Source organism: Microtus ochrogaster, chromosome 5 (assembly GCF_000317375.1).
Source record: "Microtus ochrogaster isolate Prairie Vole_2 chromosome 5, MicOch1.0, whole genome shotgun sequence".
NCBI classification, from domain to species: domain Eukaryota; kingdom Metazoa; phylum Chordata; class Mammalia; order Rodentia; family Cricetidae; genus Microtus; species Microtus ochrogaster.
This window is the reverse complement of record NC_022012.1, coordinates 74973303-74985670: the sequence shown is the minus strand read 5'-3', so window position 1 is coordinate 74985670 and position 12368 is coordinate 74973303. Positions and strand designations below refer to the sequence as shown.

Sequence of the window (12368 nt, the reverse complement as noted above, 5' to 3'; positions counted from 1 at the left end):
GAATAGATGGAAAATCTCCAATATTTATATTATTTTAGCAAGTTTTTTTATGCTTTAATTGCCACTTAGGTACTGATTTATCAAATTTCACTATTTACCAGGAATAGCTAAGCCCTTGACAGACATTAACTCATTTTTGCAAACTATAGCAGAAGTATCAGTGACAAATCATTCTTTTCTGTGGAGCAAAACAAACAACAAATCCATTAGGCAGCCATATTAAATGATACTGTAGAAATTTAAAAGTACAAGCTCTCTCATGAAGAAAATAACTAACCAAAATGTATTTGAAACTTTTTTTAGTTTATTTTAAAAAATGTGTATGTCTACATTTGAGTTCATGCTCATGAATATGCAGGCACTCTCAAGAGAACAGAAGAGGGTGTAAGATTCCCTGGAGCTGGAGTTACTGGTGGTTATAAGCAGCCTGGAATGAGTGCTGGGAACCAAAATCTGGGCCTCTGGAAGAACAGTGTAATTTCAAAACTACTGAGCCATTTCTCCAGCCCAACACATCTGAATTTTACAAATGAGAAAATTAAAGCCTTGGAATTAGTAAGTAATTGGCCTAATAAGATTATAGCTCCAAAAATAAGTGGAGGAATCAGGCTTTCCAGTACACGATCTAAATTCCTAAGTTTATTACATACATTTTTTTTAACAATAAGAGAATATTTTGAAGTTAAAATTCTGCTCTCCTCTAACACAAGTGTGACATCAGCATTAAAATTTGTCCATTATGATAGAAAACTAAACAATTCTATCTGTCAATTTATCAGAATATCACATAAGACTCAACTATGTGTTGAATAAATTTGGATTCATAAGATCTTAAAAGTAACACACAATATAAGTGTCTTGAAAAACCTATGAAAATACTTCCTAGTAAAGTAAATGCACTGATAACTTGGTTATTCTAATAAAGTCAAAGAAAATATTAGTCAGAACAAATAAAATGTCTTTTTTTCCAAGAAGCTGACTGGTTATCCACATTCAAAATAGCATGAACTTTGCCCCTTTCCCATTTAAGCCTTTCTATATGCAGGTTTGGCTGATTTTATTTATAAGGGACACACTCCTACATCATGGAAAAAGCATCAGTGCTTTCTTTTATTCCACTTAAATTTTTTTGATGTACTTTTCCTAGTTTTTTTTTTCTAAATTCTTCTTCTTTTTTTTAATGTGTGTGTGTGTATATGTCTGTCTGTCACATGCATGCAGGTACCAACATCGGATCCCCTAAAGCTAGTGTTAAAGGCAGTTGTGAATTAGTGTTAAGAGGTTCTTCTGTCTATGTGTTGCTTTCATTGGTTGAATAAAGGAACTGCCTTGGCCTCTTGGTAGTGCACCACATAGGTAGGCGGAGCAGACAGAACTGAATTCTTGGAGGACGAAAGCAGAGACAGGCAGACGCCATGGAGCTCCTGCCTGAGACGGACGCTGGTTAGAATTTTGCCTAAGCCACAATTATGTGGCAATACACAGATTTAATAGAAATGGGTTAAATCAAGACATAAGAGATAGCCAATAAGAAGTTAGAGCTAATTGGCCAGGTAGTGTTTAAATGAATACAGTTTCTGTGTGATTATTTCGGGGTTAAGCTAGCCGGGTGGCAGGGACAACAAGCAGCCCACTTCTCCTGTAACAATGAGTTACCCCATATGGGTGCTGGAAACACAACTCAGGTGCTCTGAAAATTTCTAAGTACCCTTAAATGTTGAGTCATCTGTCCAGCCAGATTTTTATTTAATTTCAAAAGGCATTTATTTATATCACTCTGTAGTCAGTACCTCAGTATTTACCTTATTAAAGTGCATTTCAAGAAAAGAACACACAACTCTGTCCCTTTGACCATGAAATATAGAATACATGGCCTGAACACAAGTGACCAAATTATTTTCAAAGAATTTTTTTCCCACATGAACCCAGTGACTGAAGTGCAACATGAAAGAATGTAACTGTGCTCCGAAGGAACTCTTGGCTACAGTGGCTCTTAAATGATAGTCATTTTCAGATGGCTTAACAGTTTCCTAATTAATTTGTTTAAATCACTTCCTAAAACTCCAGTTTTCTCTGGTGTAACCTGAAAACACGTGTCTTACCTGTTAGAATTGTCTGAAAAGCAGCTTCAACGTTTGTAGAATCTAGAGCAGATGTCTCAATGAACGACAAACCATTCTTCTCTGTGGAGAGAAACAAAATTTTCAATCTTAGCCGGGCGATGGTGGCGCACGCCTTTAATCCCAGCACTCGGGAGGCAGAGGCAGGCGGATCTCTGTGAGTTCGAGACCAGCCTGGTCTACAGAGCGAGTTCCAGGACAGGCTTCAAAGCCACAGAGAAACCCTGTCTCGAAAAACCAAAAAAAAAAAAAAAAAAAAATTTTCAATCTTGTGAAATTTGATTGCTTTATAATAGTGCTGATGACCAAATCAAGGGCCTCATCAATGCTAGGTGAGTCCTCTACCACTGAGTTACCGCCCCCTCTCAAGGTTTGAAGCAGCAGATGTGATAAGCTCATAATCACAAGGGGAAGATAAAAGACTGAGTAAGACCTAGCTGGCCATGGTGGTGCATACCTACCAACCAGCACTTGAGAGGTAGAAGCAGGACCAGGAATTCAAGACCAGCCTGGACTACATGAGAAAGTATCCTAAAACATCAAACAAACAAAACCTTAGACCATACCAACTCCTGGGGTAGTAAGAACACTGTTCTACTTATACTTCAATAAATTATCAGAAGGGAAGCAAGAAACAAGCAGATCCTATATGAAGCCCAAAGTGTTCAGCTTCTAAGTAGATGGGTGCATCCTTGTTGGTCCCTGATACTCCTTGGCATACTACTTTTCAGACTCACATAGAAAGGCCTTGCTAAAGAATAAAGGTGCAATGTTCAAACAGAGAAATGCAGAAGCATGTATTATTGTGGAGCTTACATTACTAACCTGCAAAAGCTCTTGCTTCATCTGTAGGAACTGCCCTGAGATGGCGTAAATCACTCTTATTGCCCACAAGCATGATAACAATGTTGCTATCAGCATGATCTCTCAGTTCTTTCAGCCATCGCTCTACATTTTCATATGTGAGATGCTTAGCAATGTCATAAACCAATAAGGCACCTACTGCTCCACGATAGTATCTGCAAACAGAAACATTTGTAACTATCAGAAGACAATCAAAAAGTAGAAGGGAACACCAGAAAAAACTCAAAACAGGGACGGTATAGGGCAGGGAGACAGCTCTGGTAAAGCACTTGCCATCTAAGCAGAGGATCCAGAACCCATGTAAAAGCTAAAGACAGCAAACCTGATCCTCCTACAGTGAGAAGGGGGCTGAAACAGGATAATCTCCAGAAGTTCACATGCCACATAGCCTGGCATAAACAGCAGTGAACAACAAATACTGCATGTCTCAAACAAGGTAGAAGGTGAGGACCAGCACCTTTAACCTCTATATACATAATAATACACATACACGCACATTTACATACACTCACACACACATGCATGGACACATGGAGACACATACACACATACTATCTATAGATGTGGTAGACAGTAGTTGTTCCTTTGAGGTTTTTTATACCTAGTCAGCCATAAACCAAAAATATTAAATAGAAAATTCCAAAAATAAATAATTCATAAGCTTTAAACTGCCACCATTTTAAGTACTGTGATGAAACTTCTCAGTGTTCCTCTTCATCCAGGCCAGCACATGACTCAACCCTTTGTCCAATGTACCCACACTGTGTAAACTACCTGCCTGTTAAAGTCTCTTTCTAGCCCTTCCACTACCTATCGTCTTCCCTATGTTCAAGTGACCCTTGGTTTATTGAATAATGGCCCCCAAAAGCAACTAGAGCATGCCAAAGAAAAGCTACAAAGGATCTATTAAGAGGAAAGATATAGAGGGCTGGAGAGATGGCCCAGCAGTTAAGAGCACTGGCTGCTCTTGCAAAGAACCTAGGTTTGTTTTCCAGCACGCACGTGGTGGTTCACAACCATCTATAACTGCTTTCAGGGGATCTTCTTACCATCTTCTTACCTCCACAGGCACCCAGCATGCATGCAGTACACATACACATATGTAGGCAAAACATGAATAAAAATAAAATGAACTAAAAAAAAAAAAACAAAACAAAAAACAAAGCACAATTGGAAGCATTTAGAGCTCAGTACTATTTGTGATTGCAGGCATCTATGGAGGGTCTGGGAACACACCTTCCAAGGTTAAGGGAGTACTACTGAACCTTCACAATACTTAAAGCTAGCAAGTCACTGATACCAACATATGCCAGAACTGAGAAACCATGAACTTACGCAGATGTTATAGCCCTGTACCGCTCCTGCCCTGCCGTGTCCCATATCTGTGCCTTTATTGTTTTCCCATCAACCTGGATGCTTCTTGTTGCAAACTCTACTCCAATGGTACTCTTGCTTTCCAGATTGAACTCATTCCGAGTAAATCGAGACAGTAGATTACTCTTTCCAACACCAGAATCTCCAATAAGGACAACTGAAAAGACAAAAAAAAATATAAGCTGGATGAAGGCAAGCACATTCAAATAACCAACATGCTTTTAATAAAAGGACGTTTGAGTTCAAAATAAATACAACCAAAGATTTTAAAGAGGTATAGTACTGAATATCTTATGTCTATGATCAATCAATTGAAATCTATTTCTTCTATTTCTAGATTAAAATGACTTACACACATCATCTACTCAACACAGATCAGATATAACACCCTATCTAAAAAGAAAAATCCCTCTCTTTTTGTCCTATTTGGGAATTTAAACCCAAGGCCTTTCACATGTAAGGTAAACACCAGACCACTAATATATATCCCCAGCTCTTAAAAATGCAATTTTAATCATACGGTATCCTAGCCACTGATGCAAACATTAATTACCTTTAATTTATACCAACCTCATTACCTTAGAAAGTATTCTGGAAAGTAAACAACAACTTGTGTTATTCACATGGTTTAAACATCAAACAAAAGATGTCAGTGCATAGAATGGGAAATGTGTACATTCTACTAGTTTTGTTGAAGACTATGCGTAATGTGAGAGCGGAAACACATTTAAAACATGAGGCATAAGGCTTACAAGCTTTGCTGCTTTGGTCATAGAAACTATAATCATCTTTAATAGTTATACTTCACAGACTGGCAGAAAGCCACAAGGACACCTCACCTTGCTATCGACAACTCACCTTGCTATCGACAAACAGGAGCCCTAGGAAGCAACAATTCTGACATACTGAGTCAAAGTCAAAGCAAAAAGGGCAAACACTTTCACTTAGGACTCTAGAAAAAGTTTTGATTATACTTGTTTTCTATGAATAAAATAGAAAGCAGGGTTTTTTTTGTTTCATTTTATTGGTTTTTTGAGACAGGGTTTCTCTGTAGCTTTGGAGCCTGTCCTGGAACCTAGCTCTTGTAGACCAGGATGGTGTCAAACTCACAGAGATCCATCTGCCTCTGCCTCCCAAGTGCTGGGATTAAAGGCATGCGCCCCTACCACCACCACCCGGCTAGAAAGCAGTTTATTTACTAAGTATCTTCTCCCCAAAGTGTTACTATCCTTTTTAAATTTTCAAATAGGGCTAGTGAGATGATTTAGCAAGTAAAGACACTTGCTGCCAAGCCTGGGGACTAGAGTTCCAGTCCTAGGACCTACATGGGAGAAGAGAGACTACTCCTAAAGTTGTCTGTCTTCTATTCTCCACACGTGTGCAGAGCATGCATTTGAATGACGAATTAATATAATTTGTAGGTATGTGTATGGGGGTGGGGAGGGATCCAGAGGCCAGAAAAGAGAACTGTAGTGACAAACAGACAAATACAGGTGCTGAGAACTGAACTGGGTCCTCTATAATTGCAGCCAGTTAGCCAGTTCTTAACAACTAAATCACCTCTCTAGTAACAATAAATGTAAGTTTAAAAATTGGGGGAGGAGTTAGAGAAATGACTCAATGGTTAAGAGTGCTGGTTGTTCTTCCTGAGGACCCAGGTTTGATTCCTAGCACCCACGTGGTAGCTTACAACCCTCTAACTCCAGACAGTTTATAATTTTAGTTCAAGGATCCGATACCCTCATCTGGCCTCTGTTGATACTGCACACAAGTTCACAGACATACATGCATACCAAACAACCCACACACATAAAATAATAAAATATTTCAAAGTTAGGCATGGTTACTCCTTTAATCCCAGCATTCAGAAGGCAGAGAATGACAAATCTCATGAGTTGGAGGCAATCTGGTCAACAAAGAGTTCCAGGCCTGTCAGGGTTACATAGTGAGGCCCCATATCAAAACAATTTAACAAACAAAAAAGGTAAACAAAGTTTAGAAACAAGTTGAATGGTTTGTTTATTTTAAGAGAGGGTTTTGGCAGAGGCCAGCCTGGTCCATATAGACTTCCAGGTGTTTAAAAAAAAAAAAAAACTGGCTGGAGAGACAGCTCAGTGGTTAAAAGCACTGAAAGCTCTTCCAAAGGACCCAGGTTCAATACCCAGCACCCAAAAGGCAGCTCACAACTGTCTGTAACTTCTGTTTAGGGGATCTATCACCCTCTCACATGCAGGCAAAACACCAATGCACATAAAATAAAAATAAATAAATTATTTTAAAAAGGAGAGGGAGAAGGTCTCATTCCAGAACCAAGGTTGGTCTAGAACTCAAAATCTTTTGTTGAGGGCTGGAGAGATGGCTCAGTGGTTAAGAGCATTGCCTGTTCTTCCAAAGGTCCTGAGTTCAATTCCCAGCAACCACATGGTGGCTCACAACCATCTGTAATGAGGTCTGGTGCCCTCTTCTGGCTTGCAGGCATACACACAAACAGAACATTGTATACATAATAAATAAATAAATAAATTTTAAAAAATCTTTTGTTGAGATTATAGGTGTGAGCCATCATGCCCAACTTCAGATAAGTTGTATTAAAGCATGAGCCTAAAGATCAAAGTTGGGAGGGGGATTGCACACATCTTTAATCTCAACACTCAGGAGGCAGAGGCAGGTAGATCTCTGAGAAGGCCAGCCTGGTTTTACAGGACAACCAGGGCTACACAGAGAAACTCTGTCTTGGCAGGGAGGGGGGATATCAAAATGGGTTTGTAGGTTTATAGACTCTGAGCTGAACATTTTTTTGTTCTGTTTTTTGTTTTTGTTTTTGTTTTTTTGGTTTTTCGAGACAGGGTTTCTCTGTGGTTTTGGAGCCTGTCCTGGAACTAGCTCTGTAGACCAGGCTAGTCTCGAACTCACAGAGATCAGCCTGCCTCTGCCTCCCAAGTGCTGGGATTAAAGGCGTGCGCCACCACCGCCCGGCCTGTTTTTTGTTTTTGTGAGCTGAACACTTTTTTCCTGCATAAAAATTTTTGTTGGTATTTTAGTGAACACTGTATTTATTTCTACTGCTGACTCCTAACCAGTTAATTGATTTAGACATCAGACTAGAAAAAAAAAATCAACACAAAAAGTTAAGGCCAGGAAATAATAAGCCATGCTTTACTCAAAAGACTGGGATGTGATGGTACATGCAGAAAGAAGGCTGACTGCAGACCAGCCAAAGGAGTAAGAGAGCTCCCTATGCCCCTATGCACACTTTTCCTATCACAGAAACAGACACAAGCTGGCCCTAGAACAACCATGCATTATCAAATGTGTATCTTTCTGGCTTCCTCTATCAGCTGATTCAGCAAGAAATCCCAGCAGCAGTGACTCCATGCAGCAAAGAGAAGTTATTTCTATCTTTGTAGTCAATTAGAGGGTACCCTAGCAAACAGACATTAATGGTTTTACTGGATAGCAATAAATAATGTCAAGGTCATGAAAACAGAAAAAAACGCACTTTCAGTTTTACAGAATGGTTAGTTAACAGGTTTCCAAACTCCACCACTGTAAATATGAAGTTGAATATTAGCTACGTTAATAGAGCCTCCCTATTAATAAGATACAGTCACTGTTGTTTCTTAGTATAAGAGGCTAAATGGTTAGAGCACAACTCCTGGGGGGTGTCAGAGTGGGGACTGGGGTCTCAGCCAAGAATCTAGTCTGGGTTTTAGCCAAAACTCCCTACACCTTTCCTAGCAATCCTTCAGTCAACTCTAAGAGTACAGAAACTTAAGCCTGGGAGATGATTCAGCAGGTAATGGCAAACAGTGTTGTAATTAATATAGTTTTTGTGTGATTATTCGGGTCTGGTTACAGCTACCAAACCGGAAGGCCTACATACAATCCCATGAACCTACTTAGTAGAAAGGAAAGAATCAACTCCTTCAACTGTCTTAGACTTAGACTTCTATACTCACATGCCATGGTGTGAGCCCATACACCACCAAAACAAACATACATACATAAAATAAACACATGAACTTTAAAAAAAAAAAAAGGAGGCCAGATCACCTGCTAAAGAAATTTTCTTTGAATCACTTCTGGTCCCACATTAGCATCAACACTAACTAGAGGTATATAAAGTGAAGAAAGAAAAACCAAAGGTTAGAACACATCTAATTAATTCAGACACTTCTATTTCAACCAGCACCTCAGGAACCCATCAAAATTTAAAGTCAAAAAGCACATGTGAGCATGGCATCTGGCTAGCACCACCTTTTAGTGGGGGAATACCTTCAAAGAACAATGTATGCCTCCCACATAAGATCCAGCAGTAGTTCATGTTTTGTTTTGTTTTAAAATATTAGCCAGTCTTGCATTTTTTTTTTTTTTGGTTTTCAGGGTTTTTTTTTTTTTATCTTACTTTAGGTATATGGATGCTTTGCCTGCATTCAAGTATGTAAATGACATGCATGCCTGTCATGTCCCCTAGACCTGGAATTATGAATGATTGTGAGCCACCATGTGGGTGTTGGGACTTGAACCCAGATTCTCTGTAAGAGTAACAAGTGCTCTTAATTGCTGAACCATAACTGCAGCCCCTGGTTCATGTTTTGACCTCTGCTTTTAACTAATGACTAAATTGACCATCTCACCAACATCGAATCTTTATACCATATTAAGTGAAGAATCCACTCCCCCATGTAACCAATTAATTTTATTATTTAAGAAGTAGCCATAGTTTGCAAACAACTCAACATTCACAATGCTCTAACACTATAAAATAGTTTTACCAACTAGCTACCCTCAACCATGGCTCACAACCCCAACATACACACAATCATACAAACAAATAAACACAACAAATTTTTTAGTAATTTTTATATATCCATTACTAACATCTTAGGTTAAATAAACATATATTTAAGTATTCCACAATTTTGGCCATCTATAGAGTACATACTAAACAACATGACTATAAGATAAATAACTATCTATATATCAAATATCAATATAATTCCTAAAATATAATGCCTCCCTAGAATCTAGATAGCCTCATCTGCTGAAGCTCAACCTAATGCCTAATATTAATCTGCTTACATATATGCTTTCTGTATTATACACTCCACAAATATCAGACTGCTAAATACTGTAAAAGCAGAATATGTATATTAATTGTCCATTATTTAATTTTAAGTTTCTATCTCTAACCACAATTAGGTGTTTTTGCTATTGTTTTTGTTGTTTTTATTTCTGAGATATGATCTCATTCTGTAGCCCAGGCTGACCTCAAAAACATGGATATCCACCTGCCTCAGCCTCACAGGCATGAGCCTCCACACTCAGTCCACATTTAGTTTGACTTCTGTGGTAAGTTCATTTACTGCTAACTCCTCACCTCACACACAGAATACTGGCTTTCAAACTTAGCAGCTAAAATCACTAACCATTTTCACACTGCTTTTCAAAAGAATTTCTACATTCAACCACATTCACAGTCCAACTTCACCAAGTCTTTAAAATGCATCAATGATGCTGAAGTATAGACAAGTTTTTCCAGGTGCATCAGAATCTGAGTTGCTCAACCAAAAGCTGTGATAGAAAAGCTACCAAGGCCGGGCGATGGTGGCGCACGCCTTTAATCCCAGCACTCGGGAGGCAGAGGCAGGCGGATCTCTGTGAGTTCAAGACCAGCCTGGTCTACAGAGCTAGTTCCAGGACAGGCTCCAAAGCCACAGAGAAACCCTGTCTAGAAAAACCAAAAAAGAAAAAAAAAAAGAAAAAAGAAAAGCTACCAAGATTCAAGACAGGGTTGGTCCCTAATGACCAGCTGATGATTCATCATCACACCTGGACTTCAATGCAACTCAAGAGAGAAAGCCGAAAGAGGTAGACTGCTCCCAGCTGCTTCCACAAAGTGCCACTTTGACTGTGCTGGTATCCAGGTTCCTCACTGTGTTCCACAGCACCTTAACCACACTGGTGTATTTACAAGATTAACTTTTTTTGGGGGAGTGGGGGGTTGAGACAGGGTTTCTCTTTTTGAGCCTGTACTGGAACTAGCCCTTGTAGACCAGGCTGGCCTCAAACTCACAGAGATCTGCCTGCCTCTGTCCTTCATGTTAAATGTTATAAACTACAATTTCATGTTAAATGTTATAAACTACAATTTCCTTAACTATCAAGTGTGCTAGGTTAGCCTTTTCCAAAGTAGAAATGCTACGATTCATCTTAGTGAAAAAAATCTCTATGGAATGAAATCATTTTAAAATAATTGTATAAGTAAAAAAATTGGCTAAGTAATCAGTGTTGAAATAAAAAATAAAGTGACTCACATCCTGTAGCAGTTTCTAAAAAGTGGAAACTCTTCTCAGCAGAATTTTTTAAACACCCAGTCTTAAACAGCAAAATGTACAAAAAATAAAACCAGAACCCACAAAGATACAAAATAATTCGTAAGTTTCTTAGTTCTGTGCTTCTTTATTAAAACTTGTAAGCTGGCTCAGTGGGTGAAGGTGCTTCCTGCCAAGCCTGACGGCCTGAGCTCAACCCCGAGACTCACAGGGTGGAAGGAAATAACTGACTCCCAAAAGCTGTTCTCTTGCCTCCTCATGTGCTGTGTGCATATTAGCACACACATATTTAAAAATGCAATTTTAAGCCGGGCGGTGGTGGTGCACGCCTTTAATCCCAGCACTCGGGAGGCAGAGGCAGGTGGATCTCTGTGAGTTAGAGGTCTACAGAGAAACCCTGTCTTGAAAAGCCAAAAAAAAAAAAAAGCAATTTTAAAATTTCAAAACCTAATGGCTCAAAAATCTGACAAGAACTATAACAATTTCATTTATTTATTGAGTCCTCACAAGAGCAAATTTTATAATCTCACGTATTCCTCAAAAAGGTATCACAGTACTTCCTTTACTGAGGAAACAAAAAATTGAGCAGGGGGAAATGGCATAATTATAACCTCAAAAAATAAAAAAAAAACTTTTGAAAAGTTAACTTTTACAAGGTCACAATGCAAATATAAAACCCCAGTGTTTTCTCGTGGTTCAAAGAATGGTCTAAATTCTTTCAGCCAATTTAGGGCAAATAAACATTCTTAGGAAAAATAAACAGCTTTCTATAACCAACCTTCACATTCCAAATCAAATAGGAGAAATGACTTCTAGAGACCAGGTACTCACAACCACCACACAGTACTTAAAGATAAACCTCCCTTGACTGACTAAACCCCAAAGTCTCCTGTGATTTAAGTAATTTCACATCATCTCAGATGCTTTCAACAAACATTCTAGGACTCCTATTTGTTTTAGGTTTGGTTTTAATTTTTTTTTTTTTTTTTTTGAGACGGGCCCTCACTATGTGTGTCACTCACTATGTAGACCAGGCTGTCTGGGAACTCACATGATCAGCCTCTCTCTGCCTCCTGAATGCCGGGATTTTAAGGCGGGACCACCACACCAGGCTTTCCTATTAGTATTTTTAAAGTTTGGTACCTTCTTACTGTAAATTATTTTCCAATACGGTAGTAAAGATAGACACGTAAGGTCCTTACCCTATAAATAGAATATTCGGAGGAGTAAATAATGGTAAGGATGTACCGGCAGCGGGTACGCAAGACTTGTGAAGTATTTGGTAAGGAAAAGAAATGTTTCCTGCTTCATCATTTAGTCAGTCACTCTTAGCACCCAATGGCAAAGTCAGAAACACCATGCTTAACACTCCTGAAACACCACCCTCCACAGAGAAGCTTTCAGAGCAATGGCCTCTTCCTCTCTGGTAGTGATCTTTGTTCGGCACACTGCTGATGGCTGCCCTTCTAATTCAGGAACAGGGCAAGACTATGGAAGTGAGAGCGCATTCATGAACATAAAAAAGAGCGTTCACTGTACTCTCTTTTCGCTGAGAACTGTATCCTTTCACTTTGGCTACTTTCCGAACTCAACCAATAAGCAATTCTCTATCTACTCCCCATCCTCCCACGTTCTGTTCACCCGCTCGCTTCAACGCCCCCCCCCCCCCCCCCCC

The 12368-nt window shown here is 39.1% G+C and overlaps 1 protein-coding gene across 1 annotated transcript in view; it reads right to left on the bottom strand.

Annotated features, from left to right (window-relative positions):
* Rab11a (RAB11A, member RAS oncogene family) overlaps positions 1 to 12368 on the bottom strand; it is a 22877-nt gene that overhangs the window by 9237 nt on the left and 1272 nt on the right. Inside the window, exons 2-4 of the mRNA XM_005347774.2 lie at positions 4320 to 4515; positions 2946 to 3139; positions 2103 to 2183 (exon numbers count right to left, since the gene is read on the bottom strand). Coding sequence (XP_005347831.1) covers positions 2103 to 2183; positions 2946 to 3139; positions 4320 to 4515 — 471 coding nt within the window. The remainder of the gene's footprint in view (positions 1 to 2102; positions 2184 to 2945; positions 3140 to 4319; positions 4516 to 12368) is intronic.